The sequence below is a fragment of the Somniosus microcephalus genome, chromosome 14 (genome assembly GCF_052327205.1).
Source record: "Somniosus microcephalus isolate GS21.2 chromosome 14, FLI_Smic_1.0, whole genome shotgun sequence".
Classification (NCBI taxonomy): domain Eukaryota; kingdom Metazoa; phylum Chordata; class Chondrichthyes; order Squaliformes; family Somniosidae; genus Somniosus; species Somniosus microcephalus.
The window spans coordinates 108055382-108079591 of NC_141000.1; the positions used below are offsets into that span (position 1 = coordinate 108055382).

General features: G+C 44.7%; 1 protein-coding gene across 1 annotated transcript in view; it reads right to left on the reverse strand.

Moving 5' to 3' along the window:
* The window catches only part of hlcs (holocarboxylase synthetase (biotin-(proprionyl-CoA-carboxylase (ATP-hydrolysing)) ligase)), a 136688-nt gene extending 113386 nt beyond the window's left edge, over positions 1-23302 (reverse strand). The window contains exons 1-2 of the mRNA XM_086007145.1: positions 23008-23302; positions 13879-14028 (exon numbers count right to left, since the gene is read on the reverse strand). Coding sequence (XP_085863271.1) covers positions 13879-14028; positions 23008-23235 — 378 coding nt within the window. The 5' untranslated portion in view covers positions 23236-23302. The remainder of the gene's footprint in view (positions 1-13878; positions 14029-23007) is intronic.
* Between the last annotated feature and the right edge of the window lie 908 nt (positions 23303-24210).

Here is a 24210-nt window from a genome sequence, read left to right on the forward strand (position 1 = left end):
AAGACCCAGATCATCAGATATAATGCATCACAAATATTTTGCAGAGACTCCCTGCAACTGATCCACTGAGTTACTTGCCCACCACAAAAATAATTTACATGTTGCTATTTTTAAAATGCAAGAGACCTTCTAGGTTTCCGAGTTGAAAACTAGCTAGATAGCTGTCAGTTACAGTAACTGACAACACTTCCCTCCAGCTGGCTAGCCTTAAAAGCCCGAATGCTGTTATAATGATATTGTACATACTGCACAACCATATCGGCAAAGTACTTGTGAACTCCTTTCAAAACAGTCTTTGGGAACCTTACATTAACAAACTACTTTTTTTTAAAACAACAACTTGCAGTTATATAGCACCTTCAATGCAGTAAATGACCCAAGACACTTCATAGAAAAGGAACAGATACCAAACAGCAGTATGAGAAGTCCAACTATCAATGTACATTAGTATCTGATAAAGTTGCAGTGATGTCACAATTTTAAATCCTTTATTGTGGGTGGCACCATTTATCAATGGCATGAGTGCACTGACCTATGTCCACCATAACACATGACTTCGGAAGAAAATGAAATAAGCCCATCCGACAGACTACAAAAAAAAACTTTGGTTTAATATCAGTTCCTTCAAAACTAAGTTCACCTTGGAGTTCAAATCATTACTATATAAACCAAAGGCTCTCAAACAGAGGCACAGGACTGCTCTAACAGGAGATGTGACTATACTGTTTAATTTTATGTATTCCGGTCTTCTGTTTGATTTTAGGTTTCCCATCAGAATTTGCAGTTGAGCATTTCGTTGAATCAGTGAGAGTGACTGGTGCATGGGTAATATCATATTAATGGTGAAACTCAAGGATATCTGTGTACTACCAGAGTTCTCTCCGACACTTTAGAAAGGTCACAGCTAATCTGTCAACATGTGCATTAGTCGTACTGTTGCCCTTCTTGCTCCAAGCCTTAGCTGCCTGCTCCACCAGACAATTTATATCTCTTCGCTCCGCACCTCCCCAGGTTCTCCATGCAGCAAGAAATGAAGGGAGGGGTGCTGCAGAGACGAACAGGAGAGAAGGGTACAAAAGAACAGTAAGAATGGAATGGGGAAGAAGCAGCAGGTGAAAAGTAGAGAGGTGATGTATTGGGGGGGGGGGGGGGTGGAGAAGAAATAGAGGGAGAGAGATAGACACACATGGACAGAAGTGAAGAAAGGAGGGGAACATGAGACATAGGTGGAGGAAACAAAGGCATAAGTGGAGACAAAAACAAATGTGGGAAGATCAAGACCCGGTCAGATGTTGGGGTGGAGAGAGAGAGAAATAGAAGTGGAAAGAGAAACAGAAGTAGAGAAACAGACACAGAAGTGGGGAGGTGAGAGAAGGAATGAAGATTACAATGAAACTAGAGAAAGAAAAATAGAGTAAGTGGGATTGGATATAAAGAACTGGGGGAGGGAAGCGAGAAAGAGAGAAATGGAAGTGGGAACATACAAACAGAAGGACAAGAAAATACCATCAGGCCTTTCAAGCCCACTCCAATCAAATACAGTGGGTCACATACACAATATACCCAACCCTTAACCATACCTTCTCCTAGGAGAGGCAAAACAACCAAAGGCAACTTCAGGAACACTGCCAAATTTCTCTCTGACGCCTATAGCAATCAAGCAAGGCTCCAAGAGACAGCAAAGGCCCATTGTTCATTATCATCCCACATAACTAACTTACCTACTATAACTGGAAATGTCTTCTTCACAAAGGAACTTGTCAAGATGCCATATACACCACATTTTCGTAGTTCCAGAGGGCACTGACTGTCTAAAAAGTAATGCTCCTTGGCATCTAACACTTCGCCTAAGGATTTTTATGCATGTAGCGGGTGGTTTCCATAGAGGAGTGAAACCCAATAGTGCTTGAGATTGTCCAGCCAGAACTGGTGATGGATGGCTAAGCCAACTGTAGACCAGATACACTGCAGTCTGCACTTCTTGGGCTTGAGGATGTGAAGATGGAAGCCATATCAGAGTAACAACCGGGATGGGAGGCAGTAAAAGTTTTGCTGGGACAAGGGCATCAAAGATGGAGGTAAGGGAGTAGCTGAGCAAACAGACAGCTGCACAGTATTGTGGCGAATGGAGAGGCTAAGGCGTTAGGAGTTTGAAGGTCCAGTTCTAACTAACTGACCTCAAGGAGAGGTTTTTCCAGAGCCAGGTGAGAAGGAAGTGGTGTTGGAAAGGGGCAGGGGGATATGGGTGGTGAGGGGTACAAAGAAGTGGTTGGAAATATGATCCGGACCACGGTTGTGGAGAGGTCACAGACTCTTGTACTGTCAGACTGCTTGTCCAACATCTGGTTTTGGATAAGAACATAAAAAATAGGAGCAGGAGTAGGCCAATCGGCCCCTCGAGCCTGCTCCGCCATTCAATAAGATCATGGCTGATCTGATCCTAACCGCCAATCTACTATCGCAGAACCATCTCCTGAATCTAACAGAATTAGACACACGAAATAGCAGCAGGATCAGGCTACACGGCCCCTGGGCCCGCTCTGCTACCCACAGGGCCATGACCGATCCGAACCTAGACTCATGTCCAAATTCCTGCTCACTCCCCGTAACCCTTAATTCCCTTTACTTCTAGGAAACTGTCTATTTCTGTTTTAAATTTATGTAATGATGTAGCTTCTACAGCTTTTTGGGGCAGCATATTCCATGGACCTACCACCCTCTGAGTGAAGTAGTTCTTCCTCATCTCAGTTTTGAAAGAGCAGCCCCTTATTCTAAGACTATGCCCCCTAGTTCTAGTTTCACCCATCATCGGGAACATCCTCCCCGCATCTACCCGATCCAACCCCTTCACAATCTTATATGTTTCAATAAGATCGCCTCTCATTCTTCTGAACCCCAATGAGTAGAGTCCCAATCTACTCAACTGTAGTGTATGTAACTGTTCTACCTTTAAGAGAACTATTGTATGTAACCGTCCACCTTTAAGAGAACTATTTTAGGTGTGGCACTACTTTATCCTGGCTGCTGTATACTGTAATACCGACGGTGACCACACCGGTATATAAGTGCTGTGGCAGAATTTATTGGGCAGATTCGCCCTGACCTTCGAATAGTAAAGTCCTGTTTAAGTTACTCTTGTAGTCTGTGTATTACTTCGCTATACAACCCACAGACTTTACAGTGGCGACGAGTTCGATCTTACCCTGCTGCAACAATACTTCTGAAGAAGTAAACGAGCGTCGAGAAGCGGCACCCGCCCTCGTCGTTTTGCTGAGAGAAAACTCGAGTCTGCAGACCAAGAAAGGAGGAAGATTTCAAACACGAAGTCTTCCATCAGCAACAGGCACGGATTGTCCCTTCTGCCACGGTGGGGAGTGAGCCGATCAACACGAGAAGCAAGTCGGCCACGGTGACTGTGAGTAAAGGGAAAATAGAAACAAATAAACGGAGGATAAGGGCGGTGCAATCGACCACGGTCGAGGGGGAAAGGAGCCGGACAGAAGTCGGGCCCAGAGGCGCTGAGACTGGGGCAGCGTGGAGCAGAAGCCGCGGTACAAGCGGGCTGGGGAGCGTCGTGAGACGACTAGACCGCGACGGCGAAAAAGGCCGGACAAATACCGCGACCACGAGGCGCTGCGACCGGGATCGTAAGGCGTGGGAAGATATAAACATAAATAAGCCACGGAGAACTCAGCCACAGCCGGGGAGGAAAGCACCGGACTGCGAGAAGCTGGGAGGCGCGATTGGGGTGAAAAAGGCCAGACAGTGACTGAGGCCACGAAGCGCTGCGACCGGATCGTAAGGCGCGGGAAGAGATAAAAATAAATAAACCGCGGAGAACGCAGCCGCAGCCAAGGAGGAAGCACCGGACTGCGAGAGGCTGGGAGGAGCGATTGGGTGAAAAAGGTCGGACAGTGACCGAGGCCACGAAGCGCTGCGACCGGGATCGTAAGGCGCGGGAAGAGATAAAATAAATAAATCGCGGAGAACTCAGCCGCAGCCGGGGAGGGAAGCACCGGACTGCGAGAGGGCTGGGAGGCGCGATTGAGAGCCGCGCGAGCGGGAGAGACAGAGCCCGAGCGAGAGCCGCGCGAACGGGAGAGACAGAGCCCGAGAGAGAGCGAGCGAGAGCCGCGCGAGCGGGAGAGACAGAGCCCGAGGAAGACTGAGCGAGATCCAGCCCAGCGGCTGAGACCGTTCGCCGTCAACGGGTTGTACCCAGAGCCGGTTGCCCGGCCGAGAGAAGGGAACGCGCTGAAGCCGAAGCGCAGGCTGCGAACCCCGAAAGCCAGCGGCCGTCGCCCGAGGGAAAAGCTTACCCCTCCCGCCAGGGGAAGAAAAGCGGGAACCGCCATCTTGAAAGTGGGCGGGGAAAGATAAGCGCGGGAAACCGCGGGAAGCCGCCAGTAGGCGCAGAAAAAGACAGAAGCGGGAACCGCCATTTTGAAAGGGGCGGGGAAAGAAGATAAGCGCGGGGAAACCGCCATCTTGGAAAAAAAAATTTTTTTAAAAGAGTTAAAGAAATATTTTGTTGTTGTTTATCAGGGAGGTGAAGATGCCTAAGCGTGGTAACATCAACGATTTCGATTCCGAGGTAGAAGATTGGGCCACGTATGTAGAACGCATTGAGATATATTGTGAGGCCAATAAAATAGAGGATGATGATAAAGCTATAACCTTGCTAAACTCGATGGGGGCGAAGACATACGAGCTATTGAAGCATCTTCTAGCACCCGTTAAACCGGCGGATCAAACCTTCGATAATATTGTTGCTGTTCTGAAGGATCACTTGAACCCCACACCGCTGATGTTGGCGGAACGATTCAAATTTTATGCGAGAACGCAACGGAAAGAGGAAAGCAACGCGGAATACTTGGTCGAACTGCGTAGGCTAGCGAAATACTGCCAGTTTGGAGGAAATCTGACAGAGGCATTGCGAGACAAGTTCGTGTGCGGGTTGTCGAAGGAAGGAACGCAAAAGCGACTGCTCAAAGAGAACGACCTTACACTGGATAGGGCTGTCCTTATTGCAGCATCACACGAAGCCGCAGCGAAAGGAACTGTGGAAATGCAGCTGAAGGCTCAGTGTGGATCAAATTACTTCGGGTGCAACGAAATGTTATCGTTGTGGGAAAACAACACACGACCAGAGCCAATGGTGGTTTAAAAACCAGGACTGTAGGAAGTGTGGCAAACTGGGTCACATAGCCAAAGTATGCCGGTCAGGGAAGAAGACCAACAACCAAAAAAAAAAGCCATCACAGGAAAAGTACAACAAAGTACACAAGGTGGTTGAGAAGAGTTCAGATGAACAGAATTCGGATTCAGACCCAAGCGGCCAGGAACTGGGTAGTCTGAGAATTCATAATGTGAGTAAGGAAGCTGACCTACAAACTATCTGGGTCATGCTAAAAATAGCCAGAGTCCAAGTGAGAATGGAATTGGATACTGGATCAGCCCTATCAGTCATAAATCGAAGGGATTACAACCGGCTATTCTCACATATACCCTTGAGAGATACCAAGTTCGTATTGCAGACATACACGGGGCATAAAGTATACCCCATGGGAAAGATAAGAGTCAAGGTGAGAGACAGGGGCAAAGAACACCCCGGAATGGACTTATACGTACTACCTGAGGGAGGACCACCACTTCTAGGACGGGAGTGGATCAAGAAAATAGACATGGAATGGCACTACCTCAAAGCAATAACGAGTGAGGACTCGGGACAGACAATCAGCTCAGACTCTGAAACGGATGACGATAAGACCAGCCCAAGCATGAAAGACAAGTCTAAAATGAACTTGCTGACTAAGGTTGGTAGAACGAATGTGGGCCTAAAGGCTTATGCTCCAGAGGAGAACAAAGTTTCAGAACAGAACTCCTCTGAACAACAACAACATAGCTTGACAGAGAATTCTGAGTCTGTTCAAGTTACAGACATATATATTACTGAGGAACATTGAGCTCGAACGCAAACTTATTTCAGATTACGACAGCAATTAGAACAATTGAATTGCCGTCTCGAGCAAGAGATGAAAGCAATGAAAAAGTTCTATGATACCGAATGGGAGAATCTGGAAAGACAACAGAAGCAGCTGGGGAAGAAAAGGGAGCAGGAGCACACAAACCGTCTGCACGAGGAGGCCAAACGAATCAAAGCTGATTCGGCTTCTGAAGGGGCGTGCTCCAATCCGGTGGAACAAGATGTGCCGCAACTGAAGGCGCTGGTTAGCAGGTTGCAGGCAGAAAAAGCTGAGTTGGTCGACATGACTTCTGAGCTCCTACTGAAGTTGGGTGCAGCATCACCGGACGATTCATTTGTGGAAATTCGAATGATGGGGGCTGCGGATGATGGCAAAGTAGAAGCAGCAAAGGAGCCCCAGGACAAGGTTCTAAACAGCCCTGCAGCTAATGGAAAAGGGATGAGGACAGAAGAGTTAACAGTCAGCCAACTCCTCCAGGGCAAGGTTATAAACAGCCCTGTAGTTAATGGAAAAGGGATGATGGCAGAAGAGTTAACAGTCAGCCAACTCATTCATATGCTGAGGGATAAAACTCTAAAATGGGAAAAACTTAAATACGAGCCTCAATCTTCAAAGGGAAGGGAGCTCTCAAAAGTCATTGGAAGAGCTGAGGTGGCAACCCAGACTGAGAAGTCTGCAGCAGAACAGCCCTTGGATGCCAAAAGTACGCTGACGCACGGCAATGTAGAACAACAGAATACTGAAACAGCTACTTCGGTAGAGGGATTGAATAGTCCGATCAATCAATCTCCGAATGAAGTTGAAGTATTGAAATCACAAATGAGGTCATTAGTAAAAGACTTGCAGGAAGCCCAGAAAAAGCGGGATGAATCTGAACGCATGATGAAGTCTCTTCAGGACAGATGTCGGGATTTGGAACAAAAGTCGGCTAACGTCCAGCTGGGTAAGGAGGAAATAGAAGACCCTCTCGCGGGCCTAGCTCAGGACGACACCGAATATTACCATGATCTGTTGAGTGACACTGAATATTACGAGGACCTGGTCTGCCCAGCTTGTGCCGAGAACTCCCAAAGTGCCGAAATCAGGATGAATCACTTAAAGTCTAAGGAACATAGGGAGATGGTGGCGTTACAGCTGGCAGCTGACAATGGAGCCCCGAGAGTCTCCAAGAAGCAAAAAAGGAAAAGACGAAGCAGAAGATGATAACCATCTGAACCATTATTACCTCTACCCGATCACACACGTGGTCCCCCGAACGGAGCCAAATCAGTTGGAAAGTAGGAAAATTTCCCAAGGCAATCCAACTGTTTTTTGTTTGTTTTAAAAAGTCAGCAATGCTGGTTCAGAAGTGATGGAAGTAAAGCTGTTAAGTCCAGGGAAGGACTATGGGATGAGTCCCTCTAGCAAGGTGACCCGACTACACCACGGAGGCGTGGTTCGGACCGAGTCAAGAAGATCAGAGGCTGAATCTGTGAACTGTTTCCCGCAGAGACTGAATCTGTGAACTGTTTCCGCAGAGACTACCTCTGTGAACTGTTGTAACATGAAGTTGGATATGTTATGATGTTATGTTAATGGGGAATAAGTATGTTGTAAGCTAAAAAGGGAGGATTGTAGTATATGTAACTGTTCTACTTTTAAGAGAACTATTGTATGTAACCGTCCACCTTTAAGAGAACTATTTTAGGTGTGGCACTACTTTATCCTGGCTGCTGTATACTGTAATACCGATGGTGACCACACCGGTATACAAGTGCTGTGGCAGAATTTATTGGGCAGATTCGCCCTGACCTTCGAATAGTAAAGTCCTGTTTAAGTTACTCTTGTAGTCTGTGTATTACTTCGCGATACAACCCACAGACTTTACATCAACCTCTCCTCATATGTCCATCCCCTCATCCCCGGGATTAACCGAGTGAACCTTCTTTGTACTGACTCGAGAGCAAGTATGTCTTTTCTTAAGTATGGACACCAAAACTGTATGCAGTATTCCAGGTGCGGTCTCACCAATACCTTGTACAACTGAAGCAATACCTCCCTATTTTTATATTCTATCCCCCTAGCAATGAAAGCCAACATTCCATTGGCCTTCTTAATCACTTGCTGCACCTGCATACTAACCTTTTGAGTTTCGTGCACCAGGACCCCCAGATCCCTTTGTACTTCAGTACTTTCCAGTTTCTTGCCATTAAGATAATAACTTGCTCTACGATTTTTCCTGCCAAAGTGCATAACCTCACACTTTCCAGTATTGTATTCCATCTGCCAAATCTCTGCCCACTTACTTAGCCTGTCTATGTCCCCTTGCAGGTTTTTTATGTCCTCCTCACTCACTACTTTCCCTTCCATCTTAGTATCATCTGCAAACTTTGATATGTTACACTCGGTCCCCGCCTCCAAATCGTTAATATAGATTGTAAAGAGTTGGGGACCCAGCACTGACCCCTGCAGAACACCACTAGTTACTGATTGCCAGTCTGAGAATGAACCATTTATCCCAACTCTCTGCCTTCTGTTAGATAGCCAATCCTCTATCCATACCAGAATATTACCCCCAATCCCATGATTTTTTATCTTAAGCAATAATCTTTTGTGTGGCACCTTGTCAAATGCCTTTTGGAAGTCTAAATACACTACGTCCACTGGTTCCCCTTTATCCACCCTATATGTTACTTCCTCAAAGAACTCCAGCAAATTTGTCAAACATGACTTCCCCTTCATAAAACCATGCTGACTTTGTCCTATTAAATTATGATTATCCAAATGTCCTGTTACTGTCTCCTTAATAATGGACTCCAAAATTTTACCTACCACAGATGTTAGGCTAACTGGTCTATAGTTTCCAGCCTTCTGTCTACTGCCCTTTTTAAAAAAGGGTGTTACATTAGCAGTTTTCCAGTCTGCCGGGACCTTTGCTGAGTCCAGGGAGTTTTGGAAAATTACCAATGCATCCACAATCCCTACCGCCACTTCCCTCAAGACCCTAGGATGTAAGCCATCAGGTCCAGGTGATTTATCCGCCTTGAGTCCCATTATTTTACCGAGTACCACTTCCTTAGTGATTTTGATCGTGTTTAGCTCCTCCCCCCCCCCTTTAGCCCCCTGTTTGTCCAGTGTTGGGATATTCTTAGTGTCTTCTACTGTAAAGACTGATGCAAAATATTCATTCAGTGTTTCTGCCATCTCCATATTTCCCACCATTAATTTCCCGGACTCATCCTCTAAGGGACCAACATTTACTTTAGCCACCCTTTTTCTTTTTATATAACTATAAAAACTCTTACTGTCTGTTTTTATATTTTTTGCTAATTTACTTTCATAATCTATCTTCCCTTTCTTAATCAATCTTTTTGTTATTTTTTGCTGTCTTTTAAAGTTTTCCCAATCCTCTATCCTCCCACTAGATTTGGCTACCTTATATGCCCTTGTTTTTAGTCGAATACTATCCTTAATTTCCTTACTTAGCCACGGATGGCTGTCTTTTCTTTTACACCCTTTTCTTCTCAGTGGAATATATTTTTTTTGGAAGTTGTAAAATAACTCCTTAAATGTACACCACTGATCATGTATCGTCTTACCCTTTAATCTATTTTCCCAATCCACTCTACTCAATTCCGCTCTCATACCTTCATAGTCTCCTTTATTCAAGCTTAGCACGCTTGTTTGAGATCCAACCTTCTCACCCTCTAATTGAATATGGAATTCAACCATGTTATGGTCACTCATTCCAAGGGGATCCTTTACTAGGACATTTTTAATTAATCCTGTCTCGTTACACAGGACCAGATCTAAGGTTGCTTGCCCCCTGGTCGGTTCAGTTACATACTGCTCAAGAAACCCATCCCTAATACACTCAATGAACTCATCCTCAAGGCAGCCCTGCCCAATTTGATTTGTCCAATTAATATGATAGTTAAAATCCCCCATAATTATAGATGTTCCCTTATTACAAGCCTCAACTATTTCCTGATTGATACTCCGTCCAACAGAGTTGCAACTGTTCGGAGGCCTATAGACTACGCCCACTAGTGTTTTTTTCCCCTTATTATTCCTTATCTCCACCCAAACTGTTTCATTATCCTGATCTTTTGACCCAATATCATTTCTCTGTATTACAGTGATTCCTTCCTTTATTAACATAGCCACCCCACCTCCCCTTCCTTCCTGCCTGTCCTTCCTGATCGTTAAATAACCTGGTATGTTTAATTCCCAGGCATTGTCACCCTGCAGCCATGTTTCTGTAATGGCCACAAGATCATACCCATATGTAGTTATTTGTGCCATTAACTCGTCTATTTTGTTACGAATGCTACGTGCATTCAGATAGAGAACTTTCAAATATGTTTTGTGACACTTAGTTCCTGCTTTTGCCCTTTTTATTACTTTACCTTTTACTCCATACCTTCTGCCCCTTCCTGACACGCTCTGGTTTTTAATTTCCCCACTGCTACCTAAGTTTATGACCTTCTCTGTTGTCATTTTTATTATTTGCTCTCTAGGAACCTCCCCCCTACTAGTTAGTTTAAAGCCCTCTCTACAGCCCTAGTTATATGATTCGCCAGGACTCTAGTCCCAGCATTGGCCAAGTGAAGCCCATCCCAACGGAACAGCTCCCTCCTGCCCCAGTACTGGTGCCAGTGTCCCAGGAAGCAAAACCCATTTCTCCCACACCAGTCTTTGAGCCACGCATTTAACTCTCTAATTTTATTTGTCCTAGCCAAATTCGCTCATGGCTCAGGTAATAATCCAGAGATTATTACCCTTGAGGTTCTGTTTTTTAATTTGACCCCTAGCTGCTCATACTCCTTTAACAGAACCGGCTTCCTAGTCCTATCTACGTCATTTGTACCAACATGGACCACGACAACTGGATCCACCCCCTCCCACTGCAAGTTTCTTTCCAGCCCAGAGGAGATGTCCTTAACCCTGGCACCGGGTAGGCAACACAGCCTTCGGGACTCTCGCTCTCGGCTGCAGAGAACTCTATCTATCCCCCTAATAATACTATCCCCTACCACTACAACATTTCTATTTACTCCCCCCTCTTGAATGGCCCCCCGTTCCACGGTGCTGTGGCCAGGTTGCTCATCCTCCCTGCAGTCCCTGCTCCTGTCCCCACAGGGAGTAAGAACCTCGAACCTGTTGGACAAGAGCAAGGGCTGTGGCTCCTCCAACACTACCTCCTGGATCCCTGTACCTGCCTCACTCGTAGTCACACTGTCCTGTCCCTGACCATGGGCTACATCTGAATTAATTAACTTCATAGGTGTGACCACCTCCTGAAACACAGAGTCCAGGTACTTCTCCCCCTCCCTGATGTGTCGCAGTGTCTGAAGCTCAGACTCCAGCTCATCAACACAGAGCTGGAGTTCCTGTAGCAGCAGACACTTGTCACAGATGTAATCACCGTGAGCCTCAATGGGGTCCACCGGCTCCCACATCTCGCAATAGTAACACATCACCTGCTCCATTCTATGTAATTAATTAAATTTTTTATTGTTAGTTATGGACACCCTCTGCCCGATTATAGATGCTAGTATCCCCTTTAATTAATTGGATTTAAATTAAATCAATCCCTCCAATTACACCAGTTAAATGGTCCACCAACAGTCACTCCGCACCAGAAAGGCCTTATTAACTACAACCCACAGAGTTAAAGTTTGAAAAGAGCACCTAACACCCCACTTACCCTAACTCACACTTACCCAAACTCACAGCACTCTCTGCTGACTCGCACTCATTGCTTGCTCGCACTAGCACTGGTCTTTTTATACTGTTTGTTTGTTTACAGCCAAATGAGTCACCCCTGCTGATTGGTTAGAGAACTGGTTTCCACTGCCTGCTGTGCCAATTTACTCCTACTGCAGTGTTACCTTGTTTTACTCTTCTTAAACCAACAGAATCCCAAATATTTAACTTTTCCCCTTTACTTAAACTGCTTAAGTAATCTTATCAAGAATGATTTAAAGAGAAATAACAATTAAAGAATTCTCACACTTACCCAAACTGAGCTGCAACTTCCTCCAGCTAAACATTGAGAAGACCAAATCCACCATCTGCAGCCACTGCCACCAAATCCATACCCTCAATGATTCCACTGCTCTTCCTGGCTACTACCTCAAGCTGAACCAGACTCTTTGCACTCTCGACATCCTACTCGACTCGGAGTTGAGCTTTTGATCCCATATCCCCTCTATCACAAAGACCACCCACTTTAACCTCCATAACATTGCCTGCTTCTGCCGCTACATCAGCTCATCTCCTTCATCCATACTTTTGTTACCGCTGCACTAAATTACTCATCTGGACAGTCTCCCCTCCTTCGCACTGCATATACTTCACCTAAGCCAAAACTGCTGCCCATATCCAATCCCACACCAATTCCCGCTGGCCCCTCACTCCTGCCCTCGATGACCTACATTGGCTGCCAAATTCACAACACCTCAAAATAAAAATTCTCAAAGTTGTGTTTAAATCCATCCATAGCCTCACCACTCCCCATCTCTGTAACCTCCTCCAGCGCTACACTACACTCTCCCATCTCTTCATTCCTCTTATTCCAGCCGCTTGTGCGTTTCCCCATCTCTTATCCCACCAATGGCGGCTGTAAGGGTAATTAACAAGTAAACACTACTGATTGACCAAACAATAAAGAACTTTAGAGGTTAACGATGATAAAAATGTGAAAAACAAGTCAAAACCTAATTATATACATGCAAAAGAATAGTCACCGAGCAAATGATTAAATCACAAGGGAACTAAGGAGTGCAATTTATGGATAGAGACCCCTAACATGGGCAATGTGATAGAATTAACAAATAGTGTGACTAGCATGTGATATTTTGTAATAGCTTGCATAAGCAATAACAAATGTATATAAGTAAATGAAATGAGAGAGATCGGCGAAGCCCCACTTGAAGCTGTCAAGTGAGAGTCTTCCTCTGCATATGGCATAGTGGTTAGCACTGTTGCCTCTCAGCGCCAGGGACCCGGGTTCGAATCCGGCCTCGGGTGACTGTCTGTGTGGAGTTTGCACATTGGCTATGATAAATTGACCCTTAGTGTTAGGGGGATTAAATACGTGGGGATAGGGTGGGACATGTGTTGGTGTAGGGGTTACGGGGATCGGGTGGGATATGTGTCGGTGCAGGCTCGATGGGCCGAAATGGCCTCTATCTGCACTGTGGGGTTTCTGTGATTTTGTGATATGCTTGAATAAAGATCGTTGTGAACCTATCTACCATCGTCTGTCTTGACTGAGAGGGAGGAAATCAGAGTCCCCTCTAACAGCGGCCATGCCTTAGGCTGCCTAAGCCTCACACTGTGGAAGTCCCTCCGTAAATCCCTCCGCTTCTCCATCTCCCGCTTCTGCTTTAAGACCCTCCTTAAAACCACCTCTCTGACTGAGGTTTTGGTCACCTCTTCTAATATCTCTTTGATGTCCATTTTTTTTGCTTACGTTTCTAAGCAACGCTTTGGATGTTTCTCTGCATTAAAGGCGCTATATAATTGGAAGTCATTGTTGTCTGAGCTCTTGGGAAAGAGTCAATTTAGATTTCATTCTTTTGCTTTGTTGAGTAAGAGCCAAGTAAGCATTAGTGGTTGATTCAGCTGGTGAGCAGCTCAGAGAAACTTTGCTATGAACCAACCGAGCAACATTCAGAAACCCTCAGACTACTCCCTTATCACACCTGGATATCTATGATTTTCTATGCTACCTTCTTATACATATTTAGATAGATAGCATAGGGACAATAAAAATATGAACAAACTACAATTTAAACAAAATCCAACTTCAAAATGTCCACTTTTACCAAACAAGATGTAGATCTTGCAGTTTAAAATGATCCTTATGGTTAAAAGCTGCTTTTTATAAAATCGAGCCACTTACCTTTTCAGAAGGAACAGAGATTGGATCAAAACTGGCATTTTCCAAGACAGCTTCTATCAGAAAGGTTACTTGCTGTGTGCGCTGTTTGTGTTCAGGACTAGCTATCACAGGCTCAAGGAGCAGTGACCATTTACTCAAGTCATCACAAAGCTGAAATATTGGTACAAAAAAACATAATAAGGAAATTGTAGGCCGTAGCTAGTGATACAACTTAAAGCTTTTAACTTCAGGCTGCTCATCACCAAATGTGTCTATTGCACAGTTTGAAGGTGGATCTAACCAAACAACCCAAGTAGACATCCTAATTAGAAAATGCAAAAAAGTACTGAAGATGCCCAAATTGGGCAGCTTATCAAAAGAAAACTAGGAGGAAACATTCAATGGAACACAAAGCCTTCCTTTTTACCTTTCTAACCAGTTTTCACACATTCCACAGCACTCAAATCGCCCTAACCAAAGTCATGAATTATATTCTCTGTGACGGTGACCATGGTGCATTATCCCTCCTTGTTCTCGAGTGCTCTACAGCCTTTGACATGGTCAACACCATCCTGCTCCAACACTACTTCTCTTCAGTTCCATGAGACTGCTCTCGTGTGAATCCATTCTTTTTAATCCAATCACAGCACTGGCCCCTTCCTCATCTATATGCTGCCCCTTGGTGATATTATCCACAGGCATGGAGTCAACATCTACAGGTATACCGATGACACCTAATTCTACCTCACCGTCATCTCTTTTTACCTCCTCCCTGCTTGTCTGACTTCTTCCATTGAGATCACAGAAGCCACTGATTCTGTTGCTTCGCCACCTCTCCAGCCACTCTCTCAGGCTGTATCAGACCGTTCACAACCTCAATGTCCTATTCATCCCTAATCTCAGTTTCCAATCTCACTTTCCCACTAGCACAAAGATCACCTAGTTCTAGCTTCGTAACATTACCCACTTCAACCCATTCATTCCAGAAACCCACATACATTCATCATATCAAGACTCTATTACACTAATATTTTCCTTGCCGGTGTCTCATCCTCCACCCACCCTAATCTATAGTTTGCCCATGACTTTGCTGCCCATATGCTATCCGCTAAAGTGTACTCGCACTTCCTGTTTTCACTGGCCTACATTGGCTCCCAGTCAGCCAATATCTCAAATTTAAAATTCTTGTCCATATCGTTAAATCCCTCCAGTGCCTTGACCCTCTCCCCTCCCATCACCATAACCTCCTCCAGCCCTACAACCCCTCCCCACTCTGTTCACTTGGCTCCGACCTCTTGTACATCTTCCCTCCGTTCACCTCACCTTTGGCGTCCATGCTTCATTCGCCTACTCTCTGGAATTTATTCCCTAAAGCCATCTGCCTCTACACTTCTCTCTCGGTCTTTAAGATCCCCCTTAAAACCCACATCTTCAACTAAGCATTTGTTCCCCCCTCCTAATCTGTCCTTCATTGTCTTGGCATCTGTCTTCATATTTTTCCTATGTTAAAGGCACTCTATAAATGCAAGTTGTTGCTGTTGATTGGAGTTTTCCCCACAGAGTCACACCATGGCACAACCCAATGGTCCTCCAACATGCACCAGCTCTGGCAAAATTATTCATTTGATTTACCACTCACTTATTTCAAATAAACATTTTAAACAAATTTATCATTTTAACAATTTCACTGGTGTAGAAGTATGAAAAGTGTTTCCAATTTTCAGACCACCCATATACTGTAGCATAAATAACTATTACTCCTAAAACATATCAAAGCGGAATCATTTCCTGGGGTTTCCATTACCCTTAGAATAAAAATACTGTACTTTGTTTCTGCAATACAAAATTCATAAATCGCCAGCAAGATGCGGCTTCAGAAAAAACACTAGACTTAAAAAAGAACAAACTCCTCCAAATAAAATAAGATCATTTCATACAGACAGAAACAATTATATTAAGAATTCGAATGCATCCTTTAAGAACCTGTTTGATTTCAGTCTTTGCCCCTCTTGAGGAAGTATATGTGCATGTTTCAAATTATCGTAGGTATCCCACCTTGTCAACACATCTTCCATTGTCATTATATTACAGACATTAACCCGACACCAGAACTTGCTTTAGAACACCATAACAAACTGCTGGCACTCCAGCACTCTATCTTTGAACAAAGCAGAGCTCTGTGCACCCATGATTAAGACAAATGGAGCTCTGTCCATCAGCATTGGAATCTACTGACGCTCTTGATGTTTGTGGAGAGCTGACAGTCCTGTTGGCTCTCTGCTAGCATTAAAAATATAAAGGGAATCCAATGGACTTCCTCTAATCTTTTTAAACTTTAATAGCATCTCAATGTCTCAGAAGCAAGGTTGCTGTCTCTAAGTCATACAAAAAGGTTTCAATTTTATCCTGGTCTATGCTGATTTACCTGATCTCAGTACAGTGTGGTAGGGACACTAGGAAAATAGGAACAGGAGTAGGCCATTTAGCCCCTCGAGCCTGTTCTGCCATTCAATTGGTCACAGTCCCTGTGGGTTAGGGAAGGGACGAATCAGCTAGGGTTTCTGCTCCGACTGGAAGCGTGCACAAATGGACACCGAGTGAGGACGGAATTGGGTTCGGCTACGATGTTGTCCGCCTTCGACAATCCAAAGTTATAGCGCTGCGTGGGGATTAAATGAATTGGGCCCTGCAGACGCATCATTACTTCTTTTAACCACTGGGTTTCACCCGAGCTGCCGATCACATGCTCCTGACCTGCCCGCAGGATGGAAAAAAGCCTCGTCATACTGTATTGTTCAAATTAAACTACAGATTTATTTACAGGACTATGCAGAACACGAACAGATTTTTACAGAATGTATTTCTTTATTTGAAAACCAAATGCTCCAGAATCTTAGGTTGCCTTTTCTGAATATTTGAACCAAGTCCCTTTCTGATCTTTTAGGTAGGTACATACTTCTCTGCTCACAGAGTTGTGTCTCACCACCGTAACAGAAATACAATTGCATTGAGTGAACTAACATCCCAGAACTGCTGTCCAGATACGTCCTTCACTTCCTCTGAAGCGGAATCCAGCTTCTTTGAAGAAGGTCTAGTTCTTTGTTATCCAGCCAGTAATCACATTCATTAATTTTATCACCAAGTAGATAGGGATGTGGACTGCAGCCCCAATGTTGCCGAACGTGATGATTACTAGGTCTCGGAAACAGAAACTTTTGGGATTTCTGTCTGGTGTGCCCGCCCCACCCTAGTGGTTTGGGCAATCACAGACAACAAGCATTTGCCCCATCAGTCTACTTGCATGTGTACAGCATTCCCAAAGCCCATGGTATATGTTTAAACCATGACCCTTGACAATTTATATGGATCTTCAACACATTCCACCACTCTCACAGAATGACACTGGCTATTCCAGAAACCTCAAAATTAGATTTCAGATTTTTCTTCTTTTAATCAGCAACAGTAAACTAAAAGCATTCAGTATCACCAAAAAGCTGCGACATAACAAGTGTGATGTCAAAAAAATTTTGACCACTTTTCCACACAAAAGATTTGGAAAAAGTTACATTTAATGTTGGATTTTTAAAAGCACCATGTATTCAGGCAAGTTTAAAAAAGGTTGAGATGATAAATGGTTAATATGCTAATAAGCTACCTTTGATGTTGTTTCCCCCAAGACTGTAAATTAGAGATTCTTTACCATGTCTCTACAGTTCAGAAATACAGAACACCCATTGGATCGGAAACATCATTCTTGTCAGCAATAGGGCTGTTTTCATCATTCCTATCTTCTCAGTGACAGAATTAATCAATATAAGTGATTTTTTTTTTGGCCAATACATACAAGAGAGAGACTAGTACAAAAGTTGGCAGAGAGGCTTTCTGAAACAGGATGATGCACAGGCAGTCAACTTTTTAAAGAAAAAGCTGCTAGGGTCGTTGCTGAGACAAAGTGATCAGAAATACCGGAAAAACAGTTTGAAGACATCTTATTTAAGCAAAGATGGCCTGCTAATGGGGGGACGCATGGCATGTTCTTTATTTTGTATTATGCAATAAGTTGTACTGCGAGTTTGATCATAACTGCTGTTATGTACATTTACCTTACTGTGAAATAAAGCAGCTTATTGATTTACATCAGGCCTCACCTCACCAAATGTGCCTTCGGAGAGTTCGAAACACTATCCAATCCAGATCACAAGGGGATGCTATTGTTATATCCCTGGGTTACAACATTGTGGTAGTAGATATAGGGCAGTATGAGTTAACGTTCAACAATAAAAGCAAAATACTGCACATGTTGGAAATCTGAAACAAAAACAGAAAATGCTGTAAGCCCTCAGCAAGTCAGGTAGCATCTGTAAAGAAAGTAGGAAATGTTGACACTTCGGTCATGACTCTTCATCAGAACCAATGAAGAGGTTGAAATGTCAACACTTCATTTTTTTTTTTTTTTTAAAAACAGATACTACCCAACTTGCCGAGTGTTTACAGCATTTTCTGGTTTTGTTCCAATGAAAGTAAGATGCTCCGTTCACAGGAGGGACTAACGCCAGCAAACCGGAGAAGGTATCTATGGCAGACCCCGATTTTTAACATGTGGAAACATGGCTGCCCCATGCCCTAGGGCAGAGGGGTCCAACCTTTTGAAGCAGGGGCTATATCCACACACTGCAACCAGTAAGTGGGCCACATATGATAATGCTTTGGGGTCAGTCAGAATTATGATTAAACACCAAGTCCAACACAATTGCTTTATTTTCTAATAATATATTTACACATTTATTGAACAAACATTCACGCACATTTTGCACAATTAGTTTTGACAAGGCCTGGGCTTTATATTTACAACAAACTATCTACATTTATTGGACAACCATTTGTCACACAGCACGGTCAGTCAGTTTATTAATAGGAGATCCGAGCTTGGTTCTGCTTCACCGGGGCCTTCATTCACAGCGCCAACTTTGTTGATGAAGATGTTTAGGAATGAACCTGGAGCCTAATTTGGGACTTCTGCAGATTCATGTGTGACAATATTTTTTCCTAACACATGTGCTATTAAATAATGATGACACATACTGGCACGACCCTGCAACCCCACAAACTCCTCTGGAGGGTGGTCACAGAATGCAGGCATACCCACATTAAACCTGCACTTCACGGCACTGGAGCTTGATCGATTCCATTTGAATCTCCGATCAATATGGACAGTAAAGTGTTTCCAAATACCTCCATCTCTAGCAATCGGTCACTCACTTTTGCAAACATGCCGCACTTCTCACCCCTGAAGTGTCAGGGCCACGATTAACAGGCGTCTGCAGTTTCTTTTCAATGGCAGCACAAGGGGAAGTGTGGCAACTCACCAGGAGCAAATTACATTCAAACAGCCAGAGCTTAGTCTCAAAAGCGTGAACATAGCTTTGCTGTGACCCATCAACCTCATACAGCATCTTGATGAGAATATTTCAGTGCTCTGAAGACCACTAGAAATATAAAGGTTCAGTAGCCACATCTCATTGCAGAGCTCTGGTACTGATCTTTCCTTAAGCTCCATGAAGAAGTGTATTTTGATATGCAACTCAAAAGAGCTGTTTTGAGTACCATGCCATTAAGAGCCAGCATACATCATTTTGGTACAAGTCCTTATATTTTGCATTCAGCTCCTCCAGCAGATTTTTGAAACTGGCAGTGATTCAGAGCTCTTGTTTCAATAAAGTTGACCACCATGATGACGGCATTCACTACTGGCTACAGGTTGGCCGTTATGCCCGCTGGAGATTCTTGGTGCACAATGCATTGGTGGTCCAATGGTCGGCTCAGTACACCTGCAATACAAATGGTGACACTGTATTCAACATGGTCTCCACTTCGACTGATAATGAAAGCACAGGAAATAGCAAACAGCACATACTTTCATCAGTCATCATCTTGACAAGCGCCTTAACTCCACGTCTCTCCCCAAGCAAGGCCACCGCACCATCAGTAGTCAGGCTTGCAAGTTCCGCCCTTGCCAGCTTCAGGCATGCAATTAACTCTTCCAAGTGCAAAAGGAGATCGAACCCTGTTAACCAAGCAATTTGCATTAATAGAAACACAATTTTACTTTTCAATGTGGAAATTCTAAACAAGTTTAGGTTTATTTTTACCTTTTACGGTTCCCTGGATGCTCTCCAAAACTGCAAGTTCTTCTAACACAACAATGGAGGAGCTCGATTGTGTTCACATTGCTGCCGTGTTTGTCCATTATAAGGCCGTACCACACAAAACTCTGGGCCTTTTCAAGCATTTGCCCTGTGACATCCTTTGAAAGTTGCTCCACCCTTTGCTGGATTGTGTTGCTTGGTTAGCTGATGTTGACGATAACTCTTATCTGGACAAATACTTTTTGTTGCGGCTTCCACAGATTGCTTCACAACAGCACTAGAGAAGGGCTTTGCTTCCTTTGCAGTCAGATCTGCCACACTCAAACGAGCTAGGGCGCTATGTTCTGTATCAATCCCAGCAAGCTTGAAAAGTTAAGGGTTGATTTTTCAGTTCATTAACCTCGTCACCAAATAAATCTTCGTTAAATCCACCAAACTTTGCTTTATATTTGACCTCTTGTCTCATGTTGTACTCTTAAACTGGTACAGCAGATTATCATGCCATTTTCTTCCCTCTTCCACTCCCCCTCCTCCCTCAGTAATTTGCAACTAGTTGAAAAACCCCTTGTGATTCTATCAAACTTGTAGAAAAGTCCATCAAAAAGCAAAGATGACCCTTGGTTTTATACTTAAGAACATTGAATATAAAAGCAAGGAAGTAACTTGAATTTGTACACGATATTGGTTTGGCCACAGTTGTAGTATTGCATATGGGTCTGGATGCCCCACTGTAGAAAGGATATTATAGCAATGGAAAGGGTGGAGTCAAGATTCACTAAAATACCAGAAATGAAAGCTTGTAGTTATGAATAAAATCCTGAAAAATTGGGGTTTATTCAGGTCAAGAGAGACCCAATTTAAGATTATGAAACATTGAGGGGGTGAATAAGATTATTTCTACTGGTTGGCAAATCAGTAACACAGGATTATCACTAGAATAATGAGGGGGAGATATTAGAATTTGTTTTCAGTTATTAGAAATTGAAATGCTTTACCAAAGGTAGCTATGGCACCCGAGACTATATCATTTAATAGTGGAGTTCTGATAAAACTCATTGACCTGAAACATAAACTCGGTTCCTCGCTCCACAAATTCTACCGGACCTGAATGTTTTCAGCATTTTCTGTTTTTATTTCATTTAGAAACATAGAAAAATAGAAGCAGGAGGCGGCCATTTGGCCCTTTTTAAAAAAGGGGAATTGGTTAAATATTCAAAATTAAATATAAAAAGGCAAAGGGGAAAGAGAAATCGGCTCAGAGTAGATGGCTCCTCGAAGACCAAGCATCAACACAGGCACAATAGGCTTAATGGCCTCCTTCAGTGCTGTCATTTCTATGATGTAATACCGGTCATGATGCTAACTACCTTTAGGTCCTACATCACATTACCTGCATCATGCTAAGCACAACCAAAAGTTTAAAAAACTACACCGTACATGACAAATGATTTCTAGTAATGTATTATTTTATTCTCAATAGCTTCTGGAATTCACAAACTATTCAAACTTCACTGTCAGTTTTAACAGTTAAAACCATCAGAAGCTCACCATTCTATACACGATCTCACATCCCTACGTTCTCTTTCTTGGTCAGTTGGATATATGACATGCATAAAACCCAGAGTGCTTAATAGGCTCCAGGCCAAACTTCTAAGAAAGTCACCAAGTGCAGCTTCTGTTTGCCCGATAAAAAGTACATAGAGTCCCCCCACATGGATACACCCCACTTGCACAAATCCAGGGAACTTATGAAAAGTTGGCGAGAACCAAATTTAAAGACACCCAGATGTACAAAGCAGAGATAGGGTTTCTGGTCAACTTGCACACCTGTGTAGCATATCGTCACTACATTTATTTACAACAACAAATTGTATTTATATAGTGCCTTTAACGTAGTAAAACATCCCAAGGCGCTTCACAGGAGTGTATAAAACAAAATTTGACACCGAGCCACAGAGATATATTAGGGCAGGTGACCAAAAGCTTGGTCAAAGAGGTAGGTTTTAAGGAGCATCTTAAAAGGAGAGGTAGAGAAGCAGAAAGGTTTAGGGAGGGAATTCCAGCACTCAGGACCTTGGCAACTGAAGGCACGGCCACCAATGGTTGAGCAATTAAAATCAGGGATGCTCAAGGGGCCAGGCTGAGAGGAGCAGATAGCTCAGAGGGTTGTGGTGCTGGAGGAGATTACAGAGATAGGAAGGGGCAAGGCCATGGAGGGATCTGAAACAAGGATGAGAATTTTTAAATCAAGGCATTGCTTAGTCAGGAGCTGATGTAGGGGTGACAGGTGAACGAGTTAAGACACAGGCAGCAGAGTTTTGGATGGGTTTAAGTTTACGTAGGGTGGAATGTGGGAGGCTGGCCAGGAGTGCATTGGAATTGTCAAGTCTAGAGGTAACAAAGGCATGGATGAGGCTTTCAGTAGCAGATAAGCTGAGGCAGGGACAAAGTCAGGCGATGTTCCAGAGGAGGAAATAGGCAGTCTTAGTGGTGGCATGGATATGTGGTTGGAAGCTCATTTCACAGGTTGCTATTAATATGTATTGCGGGGGCCGGGGGGGGGGGGCAAAATCATTTATTTAATGTTGTGTAATTAGTTTTGTGCAATACCCTTAGTTACCTGAAATTGTTGAACCACTGCCACCAGAGAACTTCACCAATACCCAAAATGTTCACTCCAGACACAACCCAAATTTAGATAGATGGAAACTATAAAAATGCGGAACAGTTCAAAAGGGCTTGGTACAAAAATGTCACACCCACCATCAGACGTTAAATGAAATCTTCGTGCCACAAGCTTCTTGAGGGCAGACCCAGCACCAACCACGCATCGGTACCAAGTAACCACCAAAGCAAGGGCAACTCTGCAGGTCCAGTTTTGTTTTTAAATCATATTGACTTAATAAAAAAAGTTTATATTTAAAGTGAACAAGAAAATCCTGAAACAGAATGGGTTAAAGCAAGAACCAAAATGAAGGAGGTGTGTGGGAGGGGGGGTGTTCACCTTTTGGGGCTCTGTCAGGAGGAAAGCCCTGTCGGCCAGCCGGATACAGACTTTCTCCTCGGTCGCTGCAAAGCTCTGAGGTCTGGAGCTGGGCTCGCCGGCCGGCTGCAGGGCGATGAAGGAGAGGCTGGCGCTGCGGTGGAAGCGCCGCACGTACCGGCAGATGATCATCGCGTAGCATTTCTGGAAACGAATCCACAGATAGACGTAGCACAGCGTTATCAACATGGCGACCACGGCAACAGCACCGGCATCTCCCGCACGCTGCCACAGCCGCGCCCACCACTCGCTCTCATCCTCACTACCCCGCCCCCTCCCCGCACGCCGGCTCCCCATAGGCCGGCTTCTCCCAGCTAGCCCCGCCTACTCCCCGCGCGCCGGCTCCCCATAGGCCGGCTTCTCCCAGCTAGCCCCGCCTACTCCCCGCGCGCCGGCTCCCCATAGGCCGGCTTCTCCCAGGAAGCCCCGCCCCCTCCCAGCGCGCCGGCTCCCCATAGGCCGGCTTCTCCCAGCTAGCCCCGCCTCCTCCCAGCGCGCTCGCTCCCCATAGGCCGGCTTCTCCCAGCTAGCCCCGCCCCCTCCCAGCGCGCCCGCTTCCCATTGGCCGGCTTCACTCAGCTGACTCCGCCCCGCCCCCCTCCCAGTGCGCCTGTTCCCCATAGGCCGGCTTCACCCAGCTAACTCCGCCCCCTCCCAGCGCGCCGGCTCCCCATAGGCCGGCTTCACTCAGCTGACTCCGCCCCCTCCGGAGCGCAGCCCGGCCCCACCGCCTGTACTTCTACCACTCGGCCACTCGGGGCGCGCGACTGCCTGGTTCCACTGGAGGTTGCTACAAAGGTCATGTGCCACAGGAGACCAGGTGCCTTTTCCAAATAAACCGATAAGGGGACATTGGGTTGCCCCAGTGTCATCTTAGAAAAACGAAACAAAAGTGCCCCCTTTTTAGAGGAGCACAACTAATAAAGAACTAAACCATAAAAAAAGGAAACTTTGTAAACTTAAATAATATTATTACAATTGTCCGCTATAAGACCATAAGAAATAGGAGCAGGAGTTCGCCATTCGGCCCCTCGAGCCTGCTCCGCCATTCAAAAAGATCATGGCTGATCTTCTACCTCACTTCCACTTTCCCGCCCAATGCCGATATCCCTTGGTTCCCTTAGTATCCAAAAATCTATCGATCTCTGTCTACAATATACACAA